The sequence below is a fragment of the Rana temporaria genome, chromosome 11, assembly GCF_905171775.1.
Source record: "Rana temporaria chromosome 11, aRanTem1.1, whole genome shotgun sequence".
Lineage (NCBI taxonomy): Eukaryota > Metazoa > Chordata > Amphibia > Anura > Ranidae > Rana > Rana temporaria.
In genome coordinates this window covers 24,507,444-24,528,185 of record NC_053499.1, presented here as the reverse complement: position 1 = coordinate 24,528,185, position 20,742 = coordinate 24,507,444, and the positions used below count along the sequence as shown (strand labels likewise).

Genomic DNA, 20,742 nt, shown 5'->3' with positions numbered 1-20,742 from the left:
GAAAACTAATCGCAGATCTTCTGTGTATGTAGGCCGCCTCAAATCCTTCTGTCTCTTCATGTAAGCCCAGACAGACTCCAAGATGTTGAGATCAGGGCACTGTGGGGGCCAAACCAGCACTTTTTTTTTTTTTTTTTTTTTTTTTTTTTATGCTGAAGATGGTTCTTAAAGGGGTTGTAAAGGTGTTTTTTTTTTTTTTTTTTTTTCTAAATAGGTTACTTTAAGCTTGTGCATTGTTACCTTTTCCTTCAATTTACCTTCTAAATGTTTTTTTTTCTTTGTCTGAATTTCTCACTTCCTGCTCCTCCTCAGTAAGCTGTTCTAAATGACTTTCCACCGCTCGGATGATGGTGGAAAGCTTACTGAGGAGAAACAGGAAGTGAGAAATTCAAACAAAGAAAAACATTTAGAAGGGAAATCGAAGAAAAAGGTAAGTGAACCAAGAATTTATAAAATAAAAGACGAACCTTTAAAACCCCTTTAATTTCATTGGCTGGCTGTATGTTTGGGGTCGTTGTGCTGCATTATAATTTTTGGCCAACCACACTCCTGCCTGATGGTTTGGTGTCAGGGAGGTTACCATTTTTGTGAGTGTATTGTGTTTTTATTAAAATGTGTTTTTTTTTTTTAACGGTGGCACGCTATGGTGACTTTCCTTGTTTCGGTTTTATGACTTTTTTTATGGGCATACCAAGTGTACCATTCCCTGGATAGCGTACAGAAATACAAGGTCAAAATTATGGAGGTTATGGTCCAATATTGAGCACAGTGTGGTCTTCCTTATTCTTATACAGGGGGGTCAAGATGGTGGTAGCAGTTGGAAGATTGCTTGCTTGATGAATTGCACTGAGCACCGTTCCCTTTTTTTAAAGCTAGAAGCTCTCTATGCACTTTTAGGATTATTGCACTTTTTGAGGACTCTTGACTTTTCAGTATATACAGAAATCTCTCCTATCTCTCCGTTTATATGCACTTTTTGAAACCATACCTATAGCAGTTTCATTATTTGCACCTTATTGTTTAAGGAGGTTTTTTTATTTTTTTTTCATTACAAAAACTATACTACATAGAAAAGTTGCAATCATCCCAAATTGTGGGGAGGCAAATCGGGGAATCGTATGAGGAAAACTGTCTTGCTGTCAGTTGGAAAGCTCCTTTTTGAGAGGGCATTGAATTTACCAAGCAGAGAAAGGCTTATAATGATACAACCCAGACATCGACCTAACCACTTATTAATCCCACTTGTAAAGCACTTCTATTCTCTATGATCTCCCAGAAAGGTTGCCGGCATCTATCCGTCTCCCACAAGCTCCACACATGTGAGTAAAACTACCCAGAAAGCCCATTCCTTTCATACTAGAGCAGGATTTCTGCATAACTGCAGCATATTGATTTCATCATCTCTCTCAGGAATTTAGATTTTTTTTTTTATCTGTCTAGACATCCCTTGCTTTAGTGCTGCTCAGGCTCTGATGAAGTGGTGAATGTAACTCTGAAATGTGTAGGCTTAGAAATAAATCATTTAAACTTGTTCTGCAACATTTATTAGCCTGGCACTAATTTCTTTACTTTGAGTATTCTACTTACTAAAGTTGTACAATGAACACGAGAGTGCAGCCAACAAGTTTTGGTTTTGGGATATTGGGAATCCTGTATTGTGCTACAACATTTTTGTAGCACAATACATATTGGCCAAAATGTATGAAGAAATTAGACTTAAAAAAAAAAATGTTGTTGTATATGTTTTATAGCAGAAAGTAAAAAAAAAAAAAAAAGATACCATATTTATCGGGGTATAGCGCGCACCCCTAAAGTTGCCCCGAATCCTGTGGAAAAAACGTTTTTTTGTATTTAGTTTTGGTGTCTTGCGCGGCGGCCTCGTCGGGTCCGGCGTCCGTCTGCGGCTTCGTTTCCCGCGCCGAGTTTGAATACTGCGCCGACATATACAGAGCGCAGTACACTCGTGTATTGTCGGCAATGCTCGGCTACTCTCGCGCTGATGTCCAGAACATCAGCGCGGGAGGAGCCGAGACTGCCCGACAATACACCAGTGTACTGCGCTCGGTATATGTCGGCGCGGGTATCGGCGTATACCGCGCACCCACGACTTTTGCCCTGATTTTCAGGGCAAAAAAGTGCGCGGTATACGCCGATAAATACTAACGTGTGTGTGTGTGTGTGTGTGTGTGTGTGTGTGTGTGTGAATATATATATATATATATATATATATATATATATATATATATATATATATATATATATATATATATATATATATATATATATATATATATATATATATATATATATATATATATATATATATATATATATATATATATATATATATAGTAAGATAATGCAGTGTCTCATCACAACGATTTGCCTGAACTGAACATTTTGCAGGCTTTCCTAGAAGCCTTTCTTCCTTGCAATAGTGTTTTGGCAGAAAAACAGCCTGACGCACAATTTCGAAAGCTTTTGCAAGCTTTTAGGCATGTTTTACAGGTGTCAAGACCTTGGGCGTTCCTTCATTTCATTGGCCAGAATAATTTATTTTGGCCATTGAAATGAATTAACGCTAATGCACTAAGCTTGCCTAGCGTTAATGCACATTTATGCATGTTCTAGCAGACTGAAGCTTTTTTTTTTTATTTTTTTTTTTATTTTTTTTTTTTAAGGATGACTATATTTTGGCCTTAATTTATGGAGACCCTTTTTATTTTTATTTTTTTGTATCGCAAAAAATAAAAATAAAAACCCAGTGGTAATCAAATGACACCAAAAGAAAGCTCCATTTGTGTGGGGGAAAAAAAAAATGATAAAAATGTAATTTGCGTACAGTGTTGCATGACTGCACGAATGGCCAGTTTAAAGTAGCGCTGTGCTGAAAAAAATGCTCTGGTCACGAAGGGGGTAAAACCTTCGGCAGGTCAAGTGGTTAAAAAGTGTTGCATTTGGTTGTCTTCAATGCTATTATTTCTGTACTATTTTTATGCATTTTACTGATGGATCACAAAATCCTAAAAGCTTGAGTTTTACTACAGAGTAAAATAAACATGACTCCAGACCAGAGCTGGGGACAAGGAAAGCATCATGGATACCTCCTGATGTGCGTTCTGTTTTTACAGTTGGCTTTGGCAATTGTATGAGAATTAGGGGGGGTCTGTTTCTTGCTTGTAGTTGCAATATTTATTAATCCAAAAGCTGTGCAGTTTTTAAGTAAAGCATTTAAAGCTAAAAAACAGAATCAGTACAAGGGACATAAAGGTACCTTTTTGACACTTTCTTGGTGAATGGGCAGTGGTATGTTCCCCCATATTCACTTAGACTGCCTCAATCACCGTCCAGGGTAGTGGGGATGAGGCCCTTGTCTCCATAAACATGAGACAAGGTGCTTTGGGAACAAGCTAGCCCCCCCCCCCAAAAAAAAAATCAGTGCATGTGTAGAGCTGCTGCTGGGAAAGAGGGCACACTGCGCATGTGTGGGTCTTGAAAGAGGGAGAACATTAGTTCCTGTGATGCGGGGAACTAAGAATGAATGAATGAATGAATGAATGAATGAATGAAAAATTTATATAGCGCGGCACATGCGAACTGAATCGCCTCTGGGCGCTTGTTGTTTGTGTCTCATGCCTTTCAGAAAAGCAGGGTTTTGATCTGCCTTCTGAAGGACAGGTGGTTTTGCTCCAACCGAATGCTGGTTGGTAAAGCATTCCAAAGCCTGGGGCCCTGGAAAGCAAACCTTCTTTCTCCTTTGGACTTGTATTTGGTTTTAGGAACCTTGACCAGATTTTGGTCGGTGGATCGCAGAATGCGGTTGCAATTGTGCGGTTTGATCTTGTCGCATAGATATCTAGGAGCCTTCCCATGGATGCACTTATGTGTCAGGCAGAGTGCTTTAAATGCAATTCTGTCTTTCACTGGCAACCAGTGAAGGGATCTCAGTGAAGGTGAGATTGATTCCCAAGATTTTTTCCCAGTCACCAGTCTAGCGGCCGTATTCTGTACGACTTGAAGACGAGCGATTTGGTACTTGGGTAGCCCGAGGTAAAGGGCATTTGCATAGTCCAGTCTGGAATGTACAGCTCAGGCTGTATGGAATGAAGTCCTGTGCCCACCACTTTCAGTGTTGGTCAGTAATGGAGCTCTTCTATGCTCCAGGTAACGGTAGAGAGTATGGCTGTGGGAAAAAAATCGATTTGAATCGAGTTGGGAGGGCAAATCGATTCACATTTTGACCAAATCGATTCACATTTTGACCAAATCGATTCACATTTTGACCAAATCGATTCACATTTTGACCAAATCGATTCACATTTTGACCAAATCGATTCACATTTTGACCAAATCGATTCACATTTTGACCAAATCGATTCACATTTTGACCAAATCGATTCACATTTTGACCAAATCGATTCACATTTTTTTTTTTCTATAGGACCGGCGCTCCGCGGACTAGGCTGAAGCCTCGCCTAAAAAAAATCCTGCCCGCTGCGATCCTGGGAAAAGGGCGCAGACTAGGCTGAAGCTGCGGCCTTTATCCAGGATCGCAAGGAGCTGCGGGCAGGATTTTTTTTTTTCGGGCGAGGCCGCTGCCTTTTTCCAGGATCGCGGTGGGCTAGGTCGGAGCCGCTGCCTCGTTTAAAAACTCTTGCCCGCAGCTCCTTTAGGACCGGCGTGGTGTCCATCAGAAAAATAAACTCGAGGGGTGTGTAGGTTTTTTAATTTTTATCGTTTTTTTTGGGGGCCAAAATCGCACAGCCCTAGAGAGTGATGGGTGTCTTGGGAGCCACACATCAAGTCAAGACTTTTTTTTTTTTTTTTTTTTTGTAATGGCAGTCTCAGCCTAGACATGTTTTACTTTGCCCACCGGAGCCCTTTAGTAAGCTTTAGTTGGCAAAATGCGTTGCTGGCGTAGCCTGGCAGGTGGTGCAGGCTGAGACTGCCATTCGCTATTGCACAGTGCAGGCTTTGACTTGATGTGTGGCTCCAGGGACACCTAATAATATTCTCCTGTGATGCTGGGGACGCACCCAACGTGCATTACAGCCAAGATTCTAGGAAGGAGGGGGCTGATCTGTAACAAGGGGGGGGGGCAGGGAGCATATAGCAGGTCTTGGGTGTACCCAATGTACAGTACATCCCAAAACCCCAGGCAGGATGGGGGTGATCCCTAGCAATAGGAGTTTTTTGGCCGGGCTGTAAGGAAGCCCTCGTTGACCTACAGGCATGACATTCAAATTAAAAGTTAAAGTTTTTTGTTTTTATTAGTGTGTGTGTGTGTGTGTGTGTGTTGTGTGTTTTTTTTTTTTTTTAACTATTGGGCCCCCTTGAGTACATGGTAACTTTTATTACAAAAGTGAACTTGACTTTTTAATCAAGCTTCCATCTTTCTTTCTGGTCTAAACAAAGCAGGCGAGAAAGAAATGTGAACAGATAAAAGCGTCTAGTACATGGGGTCAGTGTGACTTGGGTGCCCATCACCCGCTCTCTATGAATCCGCTTGTATAGAATGTACTGCATTCAATAATGAGCACTTCACAGATTGCCGCTTCTTCTTCTTCGTACTTCTTTGGTTGTCAGAATGTCTTTAGAAATGTATTGTCAAATGACTAGCTGTGACAAATAAATAATAAAAAAGAAAAAAGAAAAGTAGAATTGAGCCAAGACTTTTCCCGAACTGGAGATGTTTTGGTGGAAGATGACGGATTGGAGTTCTGTGGTCGGCTTGCAGGTTAATGCCGATTTTTCTTTAGGCTTGGCTGGCAGATTAATGAGGATGAGTGGAAACCAGCAACAGATGTGTATTGGAAGAGGTTTTATGAGGATCTTTCATTTACAGATAACATTTGCCAAAACATATTAGGAACTTTTTGAATAAAGTGTATCAAGTGGTATAAATAGCCAGCTATCGGAAAGGGATAGTATTTTTTCCTCGTGCAGTTGCTTGTGCAATGTTGGCATCCTTCTGATGCCAGGAGGGTGGTGTTACTACTCGTTGGCTGGGGCCAAAGTCTTGTGAGATGCTGGCTGATCAAGTGACTTCCATTGCAAATAGACAAGACTTGTGAGCCAAGTATAGAAGTTGCAGCTTTCCTTCTGCGTCCTTATAAACAGTATGGTGGAGCTTGCAGAGAAAGTACGGGAACAAATGAGGTGCCTCTTTATTGGCATTCTCTAGATCCAGGTCTGCTTTAAAGCGAACTATAATTGGAAACGAAAAATACTTGAAGGATTACAAAGTCATTAAAATGCTTATATTTCTTTTTGAAATTGTACTGAACCCAAATGCAAAAATTATATGTATTGCAGTTTTCCAATTATATGTAATGACTGCTTTATTTCCTTTCCTTTATTTTTACCTGGTGATCCGGCCAGTAAGTTATTTTTTTTTTTTTTTTAACACACTGATGGCCCGTACACACACACACACACACACACACACACACACACACACACACACACACACACACACACACACACACACACACACACACACACACACACACACACACACGATCCGGACGAAAACGATGTCAGATCGTACGATTTTCGTTTAGTCAGTACAGTTGTCGTCCGAAAATACAATACAAATACATTACAACACATGACATCACTTCCGATTATTTTTTTTCGGTCGTACGAGAATTATCGTGACTTTATTAACCTATTTCATTTTACTTGCGACTATAAGGCTCCATTCACACCTTGGCGACAAAATGCCCGACGCTCGATACGCTGGAGGGGCGAATTTCCATTGCTGTCTGAGATGGTTCACATCTCACGCCGAAACGCCGTACGCCTGCTGCCTGAAAACAAGTCCCGGACCCTTTTTTTTTTTTTTTTTTTTTTTCAGGCGGCATTGGTATTCGGCCATAGACAGCAATGGAAATGATTTGTGAAAAAAAAAAGAAAAACGAATCGCGGCAAAATACGCCGCATACGGCGTTACGTGTCGCCTAGGTGTGAATGCAGCCTTAAGCGAAAAGTCGTACGATATTCGGATCGCGTGTATGGGCCATAAGATATGCAGATTTCTGCCCGCCATACCAAATCCCACTGCACTAGTGGCAAAACACACTACGCTTGTTTGGCTGCCATTAATTTGTAATGGCGTCAGAAGGCGGTACAGTTTTTTGCCTTAGTAAATCACTACTTTTTTGTGCGACAAGCCTCCTGCGATAAGGTTTGCTATTTTATCCTGCAACAATCGTGGTAAAACAACGCCATTTCTTTTTCTTACAAGTTTAGCCGAAAATAGAATTACATTTGCACCAATACACCCCCCCCCCCCCCCCCCCATTTTATGGGTGGTATATGTAAGGGTTTATAACCACTTTAACCAATGTCCACGTAGAGTTCTGTTAGGTGCGTTGGACCTTTAAAGGGGTTTTCCACCCGTTTATTAAAGTCAGCAGCTACAAAAAGTGTAGCTGCTGGCTTTTAATAAACTGACACTTACCTGCTCCAGCGTTCCAGCGACGCGACGGCCGGCCGGGGCTCCGCTCCTCTCCCCCCTCCCCGGCCGACGTCTTCATTGTCACTGTGGGCACCTGGCCGTGACAGCTTTCGGCTTCACGGCCGGGCACCCACTGCGCATGCGCGAGCGGCACTGCACACGCGGCCTGGCGCTGCGCTGTTTGATTGGACAGACGATCGCCTAGGACCTGTCACGTGTCCTAGGCGATCGCCTACAGGGAGGGGCTGCCAAAAGGCGATTAAGCTTAATCGCCTTTGCAGCCCCTCGGCGGAAGGAGGAAGTGGGACAGGAAGTCCCCCTTCTCCTGAAGCCCCCCCCCCCCCAAAAAAAAATTGCATGCCAAATGTGTCATGTAAGGGGGGCGAGGAGTGGGTTAAGAGGAAGTTTAATATTTAGGTGGAACTCCTCTTTAACAAGCCCCGTGCTATGACTAAGCACTAGTTTCAGTGCGAAACGCGTCAGCAGTCGGGTTTTATTTCATGTTGCTGTGATTTGTAGTGCTGTCCTTTTAATACAGGCTACAATTTTTTCAGAGTGCGGCTGCCCAGAAACAATTTTTGTTCCTGCTAAGCCCCGTGACTTGTCGGCCGTCTCATTGGCTTGTCTCTGCTGTGTAATTCTCTCCTCTTCTTCCTCTTTTCAGTTTCGCAAGAGCCGTTCTCTAAACATGGAGTTTCTAGAACTGTATTGACGTTACCTTTTTGTTTCTTGTGGCACCAATATCTCCGCTTATGTAAGAGGGCTCATTGTGTAACCGATCCAATAATATGTGCAGAAGCCGCTGAGCGCTGTATTTGCATATCTGGATGAGCAGAGTGTGTACACTGGTGTGTCAGTTCTATTACTTGTAATGTATTATTTATGCAGGCGCTTTAATTTCAGTTTATGTATGAGTCAGCCTTAAATAACCTTTCCTGGCTGTGTATCTCTTATATAAAATTGCAGATCGTGTATTCTAAAGCCATAAATGTGATCCCTCCTGAAGCAGAAGACAAATTCGACACCTTCTGTTCTTTACATCTGACTTTTTATTTTTTATTATATCGTGCTGTAAATTCTCCTCCTCCCTTAATACTGAGATATCAAAAAAACGCCCTCTCTATCCTCTTTATTATTGATCTTCAAATGATGTTGCTGTTTATTAGGGCTGCTTTGTACAGATCTGATGGCATGGGCATTTGTCCCAGCTCTGTTCATTTCTTGTGATGTCTGTGCGTTTTTGTTCTGTGTTCTAACTTGTAGGTTACCACCACCAGCGACTGCCAACGCACGTTTTCAGGATTTGTTCTATTTTAAAAATGACATTTATCTCAGATGAAGTCTTTCATTGCCAATGCAAGCACATGCATCCTGGCTATATATATATATATATATATATATATATATATATATATATATATATATATATATATATATATATATATATTCGCTGTGAGACTTATTTATTTTTTGCACACATTAAAAAAAAAAAAAAAAAAAAAAAAATGTAGGCCTGTAGATTACAATAAACCCCCAAACATATGTTTTCTGACAGCAGACACCCTAGAGCAGGGGCCTCAATGTGGCGGCCCTCCAGCTGTTGCAAAACTACAAGTCCCAGCATGCCCTCTGCCTGTTAAGAGTCATGCTTGTACCTGTCAGCCTTGCAACGCCTCATGGGACTTGTAGTTTCCCAACAGCTGAAGGGCCGCCAGTTTGAGACCCCTGTCCTAGAGAATAAAATGGTGGTAGTTTCAATTTATGTCCACTTGATGATATCAAAAAGGTCTAGGAAATGCCAAATTTCTGTAAAAAATAAATAAAAAAAAGACTAAAGTGAATTTTAAGGCAAACAAATCCAATAAACTACCCAAATTGTTGGTAAATATAAAAGACAAGGTTGCACCGAGTAAATGGATACCCAACATGTTAAAGTGGTTGTAAACCCAACCACACAACTTGCACCTTCAGGTAAGCCTAGATTATGGTTTACCTGTAGGTGCAAGAAATATCTCCTAAACCTACACGGTTAAGGAGATATTTGCAGAAAACACTGCACTGACGTCTACGGCGCCGCAGGCGCACTGAACGCGGCGGCGGTTTTCTGAATGGGATAATGCCGGAAACTTGCGCCTGCGCAGGAGTGACATCATTGTCGCTCCAGCCAGTCACAGCGCCGGAGTGGTGGTACAAGGAGGACGCTCCGAGGGGACATGGAGGGGGAATCGGGAGCACTTTGAGAGCTTCGATCTTGGGGTAAGTGCCACATAATAATAATTATAATAAACTAGTATGCTATGCATACTAGCTCATTATGCATTTTTTCTTGCAGGTTTTTTTTGGGGGGGATTACTTCCTCTTTAAAGGGGTTGTTGAAGGTTCCTTATTTAAAAAATCTAAAACGTGGTATACTTGCCTCCTTTGTGCAAGGGTTTTGCACAGAGAGGCTCTGATCCTCCTATTCTGTGGTCCCTTCAGCAGCGCTCCTGGCTCCTCCCCACATCAAGTACCCTATCGGAGACCCGCATTCCATAGGGGACTCTTGCGGGTGCGCTCCTGAGTCCTGCTGCTGTGTCCATTGATTCAGACAGCAGGACTCAGCCCCGCCCCCCAGTCACTGGATTTGATTGACAGCAGCGGGAGCCAATGGTTCCTGCTGCTATCAATCTGTCCAATGAGGACCCGAGACTGGCTGGGCTCATTCTCGTTGCTGATAGACCGGGTTCAGGTAAGCAAAAAAGGGGGGTGGTCTGCATAGAATGGATTAAGTGACCATATAACAGGGGTTTCAAACTGGCGGCCCTCCAGCTGTTGCGGAACTACAGGTCTCATTGTGCCTCTCTGCGAACCAATATGGGGTGTCATTAGCCTTGAATTGGGGAACCACAGCGTTTCACAGATGTCAATAAACCGCCGGCCGTTGACATGCAATGTGGGAACTGGAGTCGTGATGGTTCCAGCATCGCATTTGTATGAACCGCAACTTATTGTATTGCAACGATCCTTACTTGTACGTTAACATGGACTTGGCCTTGCTTTGTTATGGGCAAGATCTAAAGATGACGTGTGTGTGTGTCTCTGTGTGTGTGTGTCTCTGTGTGTGTGTGTCTCTGTGTGTGTGTGTCTCTGTGTGTGTGTGTGTCTCTGTGTGTGTGTGTGTCTCTGTGTGTGTGTGTCTCTGTGTGTGTGTGTCTCTGTGTGTGTGTGTCTCTGTGTGTGTGTGTGTCTCTGTGTGTGTGTGTGTGTCTCTGTGTGTGTGTGTGTGTCTCTGTGTGTGTGTGTGTGTCTCTGTGTGTGTGTGTCTCTGTGTGTGTGTGTCTCTGTGTGTGTGTGTCTCTGTGTGTGTGTGTCTCTGTGTGTGTGTGTCTCTGTGTGTGTGTGTCTCTGTGTGTGTGTGTCTCTGTGTGTGTGTCTCTGTGTGTGTGTCTCTGTGTGTGTGTCTCTGTGTGTGTGTGTCTGTGTGTGTCTCTCTGTCTCTGTGTCTCTGTGTGTGTGTGTCTGTGTGTGTCTCTGTGTCTCTGTGTCTCTGTGTCTCTGTGTCTCTGTGTCTCTGTGTCTCTGTGTCTCTGTGTCTCTCTGTCTCTGTGTCTCTCTGTCTCTGTGTCTCTCTGTCTCTGTGTCTCTCTGTCTCTGTGTCTCTCTGTCTCTGTGTCTCTCTGTCTCTGTGTCTCTCTGTCTCTGTGTCTCTCTGTCTCTCTCTGTCTCTGTGTCTCTCTGTCTCTGTGTCTCTCTGTCTCTGTGTGTCTCTCTCTGTCTCTGTGTGTCTCTCTCTGTCTCTGTGTGTCTCTCTCTGTCTCTGTGTGTCTCTCTCTGTCTCTGTGTGTCTCTCTCTGTCTCTGTGTGTCTCTCTCTGTCTCTGTGTGTCTCTGTGTGTCTCTCTCTGTCTCTGTGTGTCTCTCTGTGTGTCTCTCTGTGTGTCTCTCTGTGTGTCTCTCTGTGTGTGTCTCTGTGTGTCTCTCTGTCTCTGTCTGTGTGTCTCTCTGTCTCTGTCTGTGTGTCTCTGTCTCTGTCTGTGTGTCTCTGTCTGTCTGTGTGTCTCTCTCTGTCTGTGTGTCTCTCTCTGTCTGTGTGTCTCTCTGTCTGTGTGTCTCTCTGTCTGTGTGTGTGTGTGTGTGTGTGTGTGTGTGTGTGTGTGTGTGTGTGTGTGTGTGTAAGCAGTTCTCTGAAGTATATTTGTGTTTGAATATGTCCTGAAAAATAGCATTGCACATCCTGAGCCGTATATCTGCAATTGAAGTTTTTCAAGGACACGGCGGAGGGAGGGGGCTTTAACAAAGTTGTATCATTCTCCACAGCAACCACTCGGCTTCTTTCATTTTTTTTTCTTTTTTCTCATTGCTTAGAAAATCTAAAGGCTTATTGGCTGCTCGCCAGTTGAGAGAAAGTTTGTCTCCAAAAATGTTTTTTTCTTCTCCCCACTATGCCTCTGAACACTCGTCTCACAATGTATATTTGAAATGCCTCTTGGGTCTGGTTTACATGAGGGGGTGTTAAAAACAGGCAGCTGAGCAACGGTTTTCCCCTACAAGTGAATCGCAGCCGTGCTAAGTGAGCGACAACCTGTGGTTGCTGCGCAACAGGGCAGCTGCTCGCCACGGGACCCCCTGAAGACCGTGGCAAATAGTGATTCTCCTCTTCTACAACAGCCCCAGATGTATGGCATATGCAAAGGGGGAAGCTGGAGCAATGTAATTATGCAATGCAAACCTTACCTGGATTTCAGCTTTAAAGTGGTACTAAAGCTTTGTTTTTTGTTAATATGTCCTACTTAAAGCGGGAGTTCACCCAAAAATCAACTTTCTGCAGTTAGATCCTGGATTCCCCGCTCGGAGCCATAGAAGAAATACTGCTAAAACGATATTTCTTCTATGACTCCGAGCGGGGAATGGGCGTTCCCGAAGGCAAGCAAGTTGATTGACGGCCTTCGATAGCGCGTCACGGCTTCCGAAAACAGCCGAGGTGACACTTGGCTGTTTACGGCGCCTGCTGTGTAGAGCTGACTGCGCAGGCGCCGTAAATTGCCCAGTGTCACTTTTTCGGAAGCCGTGACGCGCTATCGAAGGCTGTCAATCAACTTGCTTGTTTTCGGGAATGCCTATACCAGGAAGTAATCCCCGCTCTGAGCCATAGAAGAGATACTGCTAAAACGATAAGTACCCCCCCAAAAAAAAGACCAGCATACTGCATATGTCAGCAGTATGCTGGATCTAACTGCGGAAAGTTGATTTTTGGGTGAACTCCCACTTTAACTGCTATGTGTTATGCACAGAACAGCCCCGATCCTCTTCTTCTTGGGTCCCCCCCCCTAGAAAGCCACTTTCTATGGGAACACTTGTGTGGGCTTGCTCCTGAGCCGCTCTGTCTAGTGACACATATAGGGTGTATCAGCCCGCCCACTCATCACAAAATTTGATCGGCAGCAGCGGAAGCCAAGTGATGAGGTAGGGAGCGGGTTGAGTTGGGGCTCAGGTAAGTATAAGGAGGGGCTGGGGGCATTCTCTGACACAGGTTTTTTGACCTTAATGTAGAGAATGCATTAAAGTGATACTAACTTTTTTTTTTTTTTTTTTTTGTCTAAAAATTACAAACCTGTCATACTTGCCTGCTCTGTGCAGTGGTTATCCACATAGCAGCCCTGATCCTCCTCCTTCTCGGATTGGATCCCCTGTGCGTAGCTGGAGCAGGTTCACGCCCCCTCTCCCTGGGTGTCGGGGAACCTGGAGCAGAGGTTTCAGGCATTCCTTACTAATTGGTGTTACCAAAGTCGCAACAGTAAAATCGGTCTGTATGTAGTAAAGCATGCTTGTTATACTCTCTGTGGAACTTAAAGAGGAGTTCCACCCTAAAAATTGACCTCCGCTTAACCCACCCACATTTGGCATGTAATTTTTTTGGGGGGGGGGAGTGGGGGCTTCAGGAGAAGGGGACTTCCTGTCCCACTTCCTCCTTCCGCCAAGGGGCTGCAAAGGCGATACGTCATATCGCCTTTTGGCAGCCCCTCCCTGTATGCGATCGCCTAGGACACGTGACAGGTCCTAGGCGATCGCCTGTCCAATCAAACAGCGCCGGGCCGCTCGCGCATGCGCAGTGGGTGCCCGGCCGTGAAGCCGAAAGCTGTCACGGCCGGGAGCCCACAGTGACAATGAAGATGCCGGCCGGGGAGGGGGGGGGAGAGGAGCGGAGCCCCGGCCGGTGCGTCGCTGGAACATGGAGCAGGTAAGTGTCAGTTTATTAAAAGCCAGCAGCTACTTTTTTTGTAGCTGCTGACTTTTAATAAACTTAAAAAATGGGTGGAAAACCCCTTTTAAGGGATTAATCCTGTGCATTGCGTGAAAAGGCTGTTTGATCCTGTCTTCTCTGATCCCCCCCTTTTTCCACTGTCCCCAATCCATCTGCTGATGGAACAGAGCATTTGAGGCAACCTGCACATATGATCAGTTTGGTGTGTATTGCTAGAGGGGTGTTTTTTTATTTTATTTTTTTTCCTTTGGGAGGGTGTAATGTGGTCAGCACTGTCCAGACAGAGGGTCAGGGGTCATGCAGCCTCTTGGGACAGTCGGAGGAGAAAGAAAACTCCTCCTCCAAGCACTAACCAGTGTTCAGCCGGACACGACTGCTGCTGATATTTATTTAGCCTTTTATATTTTCTAAAATTGCATTTCCGTATACTGTGGGGGACCAGATATAGTGAATGCAGGGTCCTGGGTTTAGTAACACTTTTTTTTTTTTATTTGTGACACCCACAATTAGCATTTTTTAAATTTATGTCCTTTCATCCTGCGTTTTTATAATATAAATCTGGTCACTTACTATTTTACGATCCGCATTGATATTCAAAAAAGAGTTTATAAAACGATGTCTACACCGTTGTCATTTTGAAGCCTACAGGCACTTACTTCCTGGAAGTCTTGGATGGGGAGTGATAATTGGACAGCGCACTGCATCCTGGGAAATGATGACACACATTTCCCAGGAGCATTAGAGGAAGATGTCAGAATCCTAGGTGGTGTCAAAGGCAGATTTCGTGGGACCGCATAGCAACAGGCATTTTCAGATGAGTAAAAATTTTTTTTTTTTTTTTAGGTCTAATGAGCACAATAATGAAAAAAATATTTTGGGATGGAAACTCCACTTTAAGTGTGTGTGTGTGTGTGTGTGTGTGTGTGTTTTTTTTTTTTTTAGTTGTTACCTGTTTGCCACATGCTCGGCACCCTAACCTTTTTCTTTCCCTTTTACCCACTTAGGCTTCCATGAAGTCTGACTCTCCGCATCTGAATGTCAGCTCCTTCGTCTTGTTCTGAGAAGTCGTAGTGAGGGCACCGGCGGTGCCATGAGGGTTGTGCCGGAGAAGAATGCGGTCCGGATCCTTGCGGGCCGAGAGAGGGGAACACAGGCGCAGGGTGCCCAGCGTCTCTTGCAGTGCCTGGTGGAGGATAAGACTCGGTTCATGAAATGGGAAGGCAAGGTGAGGCTTCTCATGAACTCATGTCCCATTTTTGCACAATAATTGCATTGCCGTGTTCTGTGGGAGACCAGATCTAGTGAATGCAGGCTCCTGGGTTTTATAACACTTTAAAATCCGCCTCCCCCCGGTGTTTCCTAAACTGCTGTAATTACAGCACACCTGTGGTTGTGGCGCAGGAGCCTGGAAGTACAGCAGTTATGCACAGAAGCACGTCCCTGGTTGCCAGGAAGCCAGCAGTCTTAGCAACCAATAGCACAGTGTGTTGGGGGGGGCCCTTGCTGCTGGTGCGGGCCAGATAAAATGTCCTAGTGGGCCAGATGTGGTCTGCAGGCCATACTTTGGAGACCTCTGTTGTAGAGGATGGAAGAGCGTGACTTGGAACAGTAAGTAGAGAACAGCTCGGGGTGTCACAGGTTGGAGAAGGCTGTCCTGTAATAATAGCCATGAGCGGGTCCATGCAATTCTCGGCAAGTCACCGGTCAGTTACATTGGTCACAGCAGAAATAAAAGCTGTCGTTTTAAAGCCAGAAGAACAGCTTGGCAGCCCGCGTTCTCAGGAGGAGGTCCGCTATGGCAGCTGGAAGTTTTTCCTCTTATAAAAGAATTCTTTGAAAGTTTCCAAGCGGTTGAATTTTTTTTTTTTATATATACAATGTCCCAATTGTGTATTTGTTACAGTAGTCTCATCAGCTATTCTAGCTACATGAATGCCTAACTGTCAATTATTCCTGGGTGCATTTGAGGTAACTAATTTGCATTTTAATTTAACAAATGCCCACCTAGCAGCATTTCCTTAATTGGAACTGAAGTAATAACTTGCATATGAACATCATGCCTACAGTCTGCGAGGGAAGTGTAGCGCAGGGAGCAGTAGAAATGCCACTAATAAATAATACTGGATCTCCAAACATTCAACTCCTACAGTTGCACATAAGTGGAGAAAAGCCTGTAGTTTCACAATTACGTATAATAAGTATACAAGCTTGTCCCAATCGGCCATAACTGTGTGTGTGTGTGTGTGTGTGTGTGTGTGTGTGTAAAGAATTTTCAGCCTATGGGCCAGATTCAGATAGATCAGCGGATCTTTTGATCTGCGTAATCTATCTGATTTAAGATCTGCCGCCGCAAGTTTTAGAGGCAAGTGGGTAATTCACAAAACACCTCCAAACTTGCGGCGGCGGATCGTAATTCCTCCGGCGGAATTCAAATTCAGCAGCTAGGGGGAGTGTACTATTCAAATCAGGCGCGTCCCCGCGCCGATCGAATAGCGCAGTGTTCCCCAACCCCCGGGCCGCGGACCGGTACCGGTCCGTGGATCAAACGGTACCGGGCCGCCCGAGGAACTTTAAATAATTTCACTGTGGCAGCCGAGGCAGAGCATTGCGCCCTCCCAAGCCCGCCTATTGTGTGACAATAGCGAATGAAAATTCGCTATTGTTACACTGATCCTCCTCCTGATTGGCCGAAAGGCAAACCCCACGCCATTGGCCGAGGAGGAGGCGCCGTGGGAGGACTTGAGGTCGGAGACGCGGGGACTGAAGAGAAGCTGCCGTGAGGTAAGTGCACAGAGGAAGTGGGTGACAGTGGTGGGTGAAGGGAATCGCAGTGTGTATTTCATGTCTCCTACCTAGTGGTTCTTGCATCATACAGCCTGCTATAGTACAGGGTTTGCTCAGGCACCCGGCCTGGGGTCACGTTATGCTAGGTCTTGCTAATAAGAAATACGGTGCCTTCCCTGTGTGCTTAGTGGGTAATGTGTCAAGTCACAAAGTATAATACATGCTCAGCATTAAAGGAGAAGTTTGGGGCTCACAAAAGAACAAACATGCATACTCAACCCATGCTGCAGCATCGGTCCAATGCTTCAGCTATCCGCCGCTGGCTCTAAGCCCGAGTGATCACATGACCACAAATCATTCAGTTCTCAGTGAGCTCCCAGCAAGGAGCAGTGACTGTCAGTCACCGCTCTCTTCTCTGCCTCCCCCATTAAGGCATGTTTAAATACAATTAAATTAATTATTAAATTAAATCGAAACAAGCGGGCCACGGAAAAATTCTCAAACGTTTACCGGTCCGCGGTGATAAAAAGGTTGGGGAGCACTGGAATAGCGCATGCGCCGTCCGGAAATTTTCCCAGCGTGCATTGCTCCAAATGACGTTGCAACGACGTCATTGGTTTAGACGCCTACGTAAATGACGTCAATCCGTATTCGCTAAAGAACTTGCGCAAACGACGTAAAAAAAATTCAAATTTCGTCGCAGGAACGATGGCCATACTTAACATTGGCTGCGCCTCATAGAAGCAGGGGTAACTATGCGCCGGGAAAACCCTTACGTAATGGTCGTAGAAACACTGCGTCGGGCCCGCGTACATTTGTGAATTGGCGTATCTCGCTGATTTACATATTCTCGGCGTAAATCAGCGAGAACGCCCCCAGCGGCCATTTTTAAATTGCAGTTAAGATCCGACGGTGTAACACAGTTACACCTGTCTGATCTTAGGCATATATATGTGTAACTGATTCTATGAATCAGTTGCATAGATACGACCGACCTAACTCAGAGATACGACTGTGTATTAGGAGATACACCGTCGTATCTCTTTGAGAATCTGGCCCTATGTGTGCATACTAGCTCATTATGAATTACTTACCTGAGATCAAAGCCCCCGGAGTGACTACCGGGTAATGACATCGCTCTTGCGCATGCGTGCGGGTGCCGCCACTAACGGCGCGATCGCCGTTGGAATCGGCACGCTCAGTGCGCCTGCGCCCGATGTCTATGGCGGTGCCGCTATTTCTGTAAATACCTCCTAAACCTTTTAGGTTTAGGAGATATTTTTTGCGCCTACAGGTAAGCCTTAATCTAGGCTTACCTGTAGGTTAAAGTGGTCTGTAAGGGTTTACAACCACTTTAAGCCCTGTAAATTGTGAGGTGGTGCCTCCGTAGATGAGACTTTTTTTTTTTTTTTTCATCACATCCTACAGATACTCAATTTGGATTGAGATCTGGAGGTCAAGTCAACACCTCAAACAACTTTAATTTACCCTTGGCTCCAGTTATGATTGATTACATGCCCATTGTAGGCACTCTTGGCTGTGGACATGGGTCAGCATGGGCACCCTGACTGGTCTGCAGCTACGCAGCCCCATAAACAACAAACGGTGATGCACTGTGTGTTTTCTAACATTTTTATTGTCTGTGTTCAAGCAGGAATAACGTTTTCAGCAGTCTTAGCTACAGCAGCTTTTCTATTGGATTTGACTACACAGGCCAGTCCTTGCTTACCCTGTGCATCAGTGAGCCTTGGCCACCCATGACCCTGTCACTGGTTTTCCTTCCTTGGACTTCTTTTGGTCGGCCCTGACCACTGGAGACTGAGAACATTTCACAAGAGCTACAGTTTTGGAGTTGCTCTGACCCCGTCGTCTAGTCATTGCTATTTGGCCCTTGTCAGAATTCCTTAACCACTTGACCACTGGGCACGAAAACCCCCTTAATCACCAGACCAATTTTCAGCTTTCGGTGCTCTCACAATTTGAATGACAATTACTCAGTCATACAACATTGTACCCATCTGAAATTTTTGTCCTTTTTTTCCCACAAATAGAGCTTTCTTTTGGTGGTATTTGATCACCTCTGCGGTTTTTATTTTTTGCGCTATAAAAGAAAAAAGACTGAAAATTCTGTAAAAAAAAAAAAAAAAAAAATCTAGTTTCTGTCATATTAGCAGGTTATTTCTCACACACAGCATATGCATACTACAAATTACACCCCAAAACACATTCTGCTATTCCTCCCGAGTATAGCGATACCACATGTGTGCGACTTTTACACAGCGTGGCCACATAGAGAGGCCCAACATGCAGGGAGCACCATCAGGCGTTCTGGAGCACCCAGGCCAATTCTGACATTTCTCTCCTACATGTAAAAATCATCATTTATTTGCTAAAAAAATTACATAGAAACCCAAAACATTATATATGCTTTTTTTTCAAAGACCCTAGAGAATACAATGGCGGTTGTTGCAACTTTTTATCTTGCACGGTATTTTCGCAGCAATTTTTTGAACGCGTGTTTTTAAAAAAAAAACAGTTTTGTGCTTAAAAAAAAAAAAAAACAGTAAAGTTAGCCCAATGTTTTTGCATAATATGAAAGATGAAGTTACGCCGAGTAAATAGATACCCAACATGTCACCCTTCAAAATTGCACACGCTCGTGAAATTGCGCCAAACGTTGCTACTTAAAAATCCCCATAGGCGACGTATTGCAAGGTATTGGAGTATTGAGGGTATTGCAGAGTATGGGGGGGGGGGGGTATTGCAGAGTATGGGGGGGGGGGTATTGCAGAGTATGGGGGGGGGGGTATTGCAGAGTATGGGGGGGGGGTATTGCAGAGTATGGGGGGGGGGGGTATTGCAGAGTATGGGGGGGGGTATTGCAGAGTATGGGGGGGTGGGTATTGCAGAGTATGGGGGGGTGGGTATTGCAGAGTATGGGGGGTGGGTATTGCAGAGTATGGGGGGGTGGGTATTGCAGAGTATGGGGGGGTGGGTATTGCAGAGTATGGGGGGGTGGGTATTGCAGAGTATGGGGGGGTGGGTATTGCAGAGTATGGGGGGGTGGGTATTGCAGAGTAAAATAAAAAAAATGATGAGTGCAATACTCTGCAATACCCCACCCCATACTCTGCAATACCCCACCCCATACTCTGCAATACCCACCCCCCCAGGGTGGGGTATTGCAGAGTATGGGGTGGGGTATTGCAGAGTATGGGGTGGGGTATTGCAGAGTATGGGGTGGGGTATTGCAGAGTATGGGGTGGGGTATTGCAGAGTATGGGGTGGGGTATTGCAGAGTATGGGGTGGGGTATTGCAGAGTATGGGGTGGGGTATTGCAGAGTATGGGGTGGGGTATTGCAGAGTATGGGGTGGGGTATTGCAGAGTATTGCACTCATCATTATTTTTATTTTGCAGAGTATTGCGCAGGGATGGCTGGATCTGTGACTGCAATTGTCACAGATCCAGCCCACAGTGCGGCGGCTGCTGCTGCCGCCCGATCCCCCCCCCCTCCCTCTCCTCTCACACTGTACCGAACGGTACAGAGAGGAGAGGGAGGAACCGGCGTCATTACATGACGCCGGTTTGTTTACAAGTGATCGCGCCGTCATTGGACGGCGCGATCACGTGGTAAGGAGCCGCTTCCATTGGCTCCTTACCGCGATCCGTGTTGCTGCGGGTCCCGTGGACCCGCCGAGCGCCGGTGATCGCGTGTGCGCGCCCGCTCTAGCGCGCAATTGTGACTCTCTGGGAGGACGTATATTGACGCCCTCCTAGAGTTAGGTAACCGCCTTGTAGCCGTATTTCGGCTATAGGGCGGTTACCAAGTAGTTAAATCCATATGGTTGCCGTTTTTTTTGGCCTTTAAAGTGATATTAAAGGAGTGTATGTATGTATGTATGTATGTATGTATGTATGTATGTATGTATGTATGTATGTATGTTATAATTTCTCTGTGCAGCGGTTTTGCACAGAGCGGCCCCAAATCCTCCTCTTCTCAGTTCCCCCTCCTGGCTCCTCCCTTCTGAGTAGGCTAGCTCCCAAGCTACTGCTCTGTGTGTCCGTTCGCATACAGAGCCGTGACTCAGGCCTGCCCCTCTCTCTCTTCCCATTTGCTCACTGGCTGTTTGGACCAATGTGGGAGAGTCCCTGCAGAGCTGAGGCTCATGTGCACTTCGCTGGATCGCAATGGGGCTCAGGTAAGTATTAAGGGAGAGGGGATGGGCTGCTGCACAAAGGTATACCTCCACGAAT

General features: G+C 45.1%; 1 protein-coding gene across 5 annotated transcripts in view; it reads left to right on the top strand.

Moving 5' to 3' along the window:
- The window catches only part of AMBRA1 (autophagy and beclin 1 regulator 1), a 145,747-nt gene that overhangs the window by 4,895 nt on the left and 120,110 nt on the right, over positions 1 to 20,742 (top strand). For all 5 annotated transcript variants that reach the window (XM_040328190.1, XM_040328189.1, XM_040328191.1 and 2 more), the window contains exon 2: positions 14,707 to 14,927. In XM_040328190.1, the coding sequence (XP_040184124.1) occupies positions 14,793 to 14,927 (135 nt within the window). In that variant the 5' untranslated portion in view covers positions 14,707 to 14,792. The remainder of the gene's footprint in view (positions 1 to 14,706; positions 14,928 to 20,742) is intronic.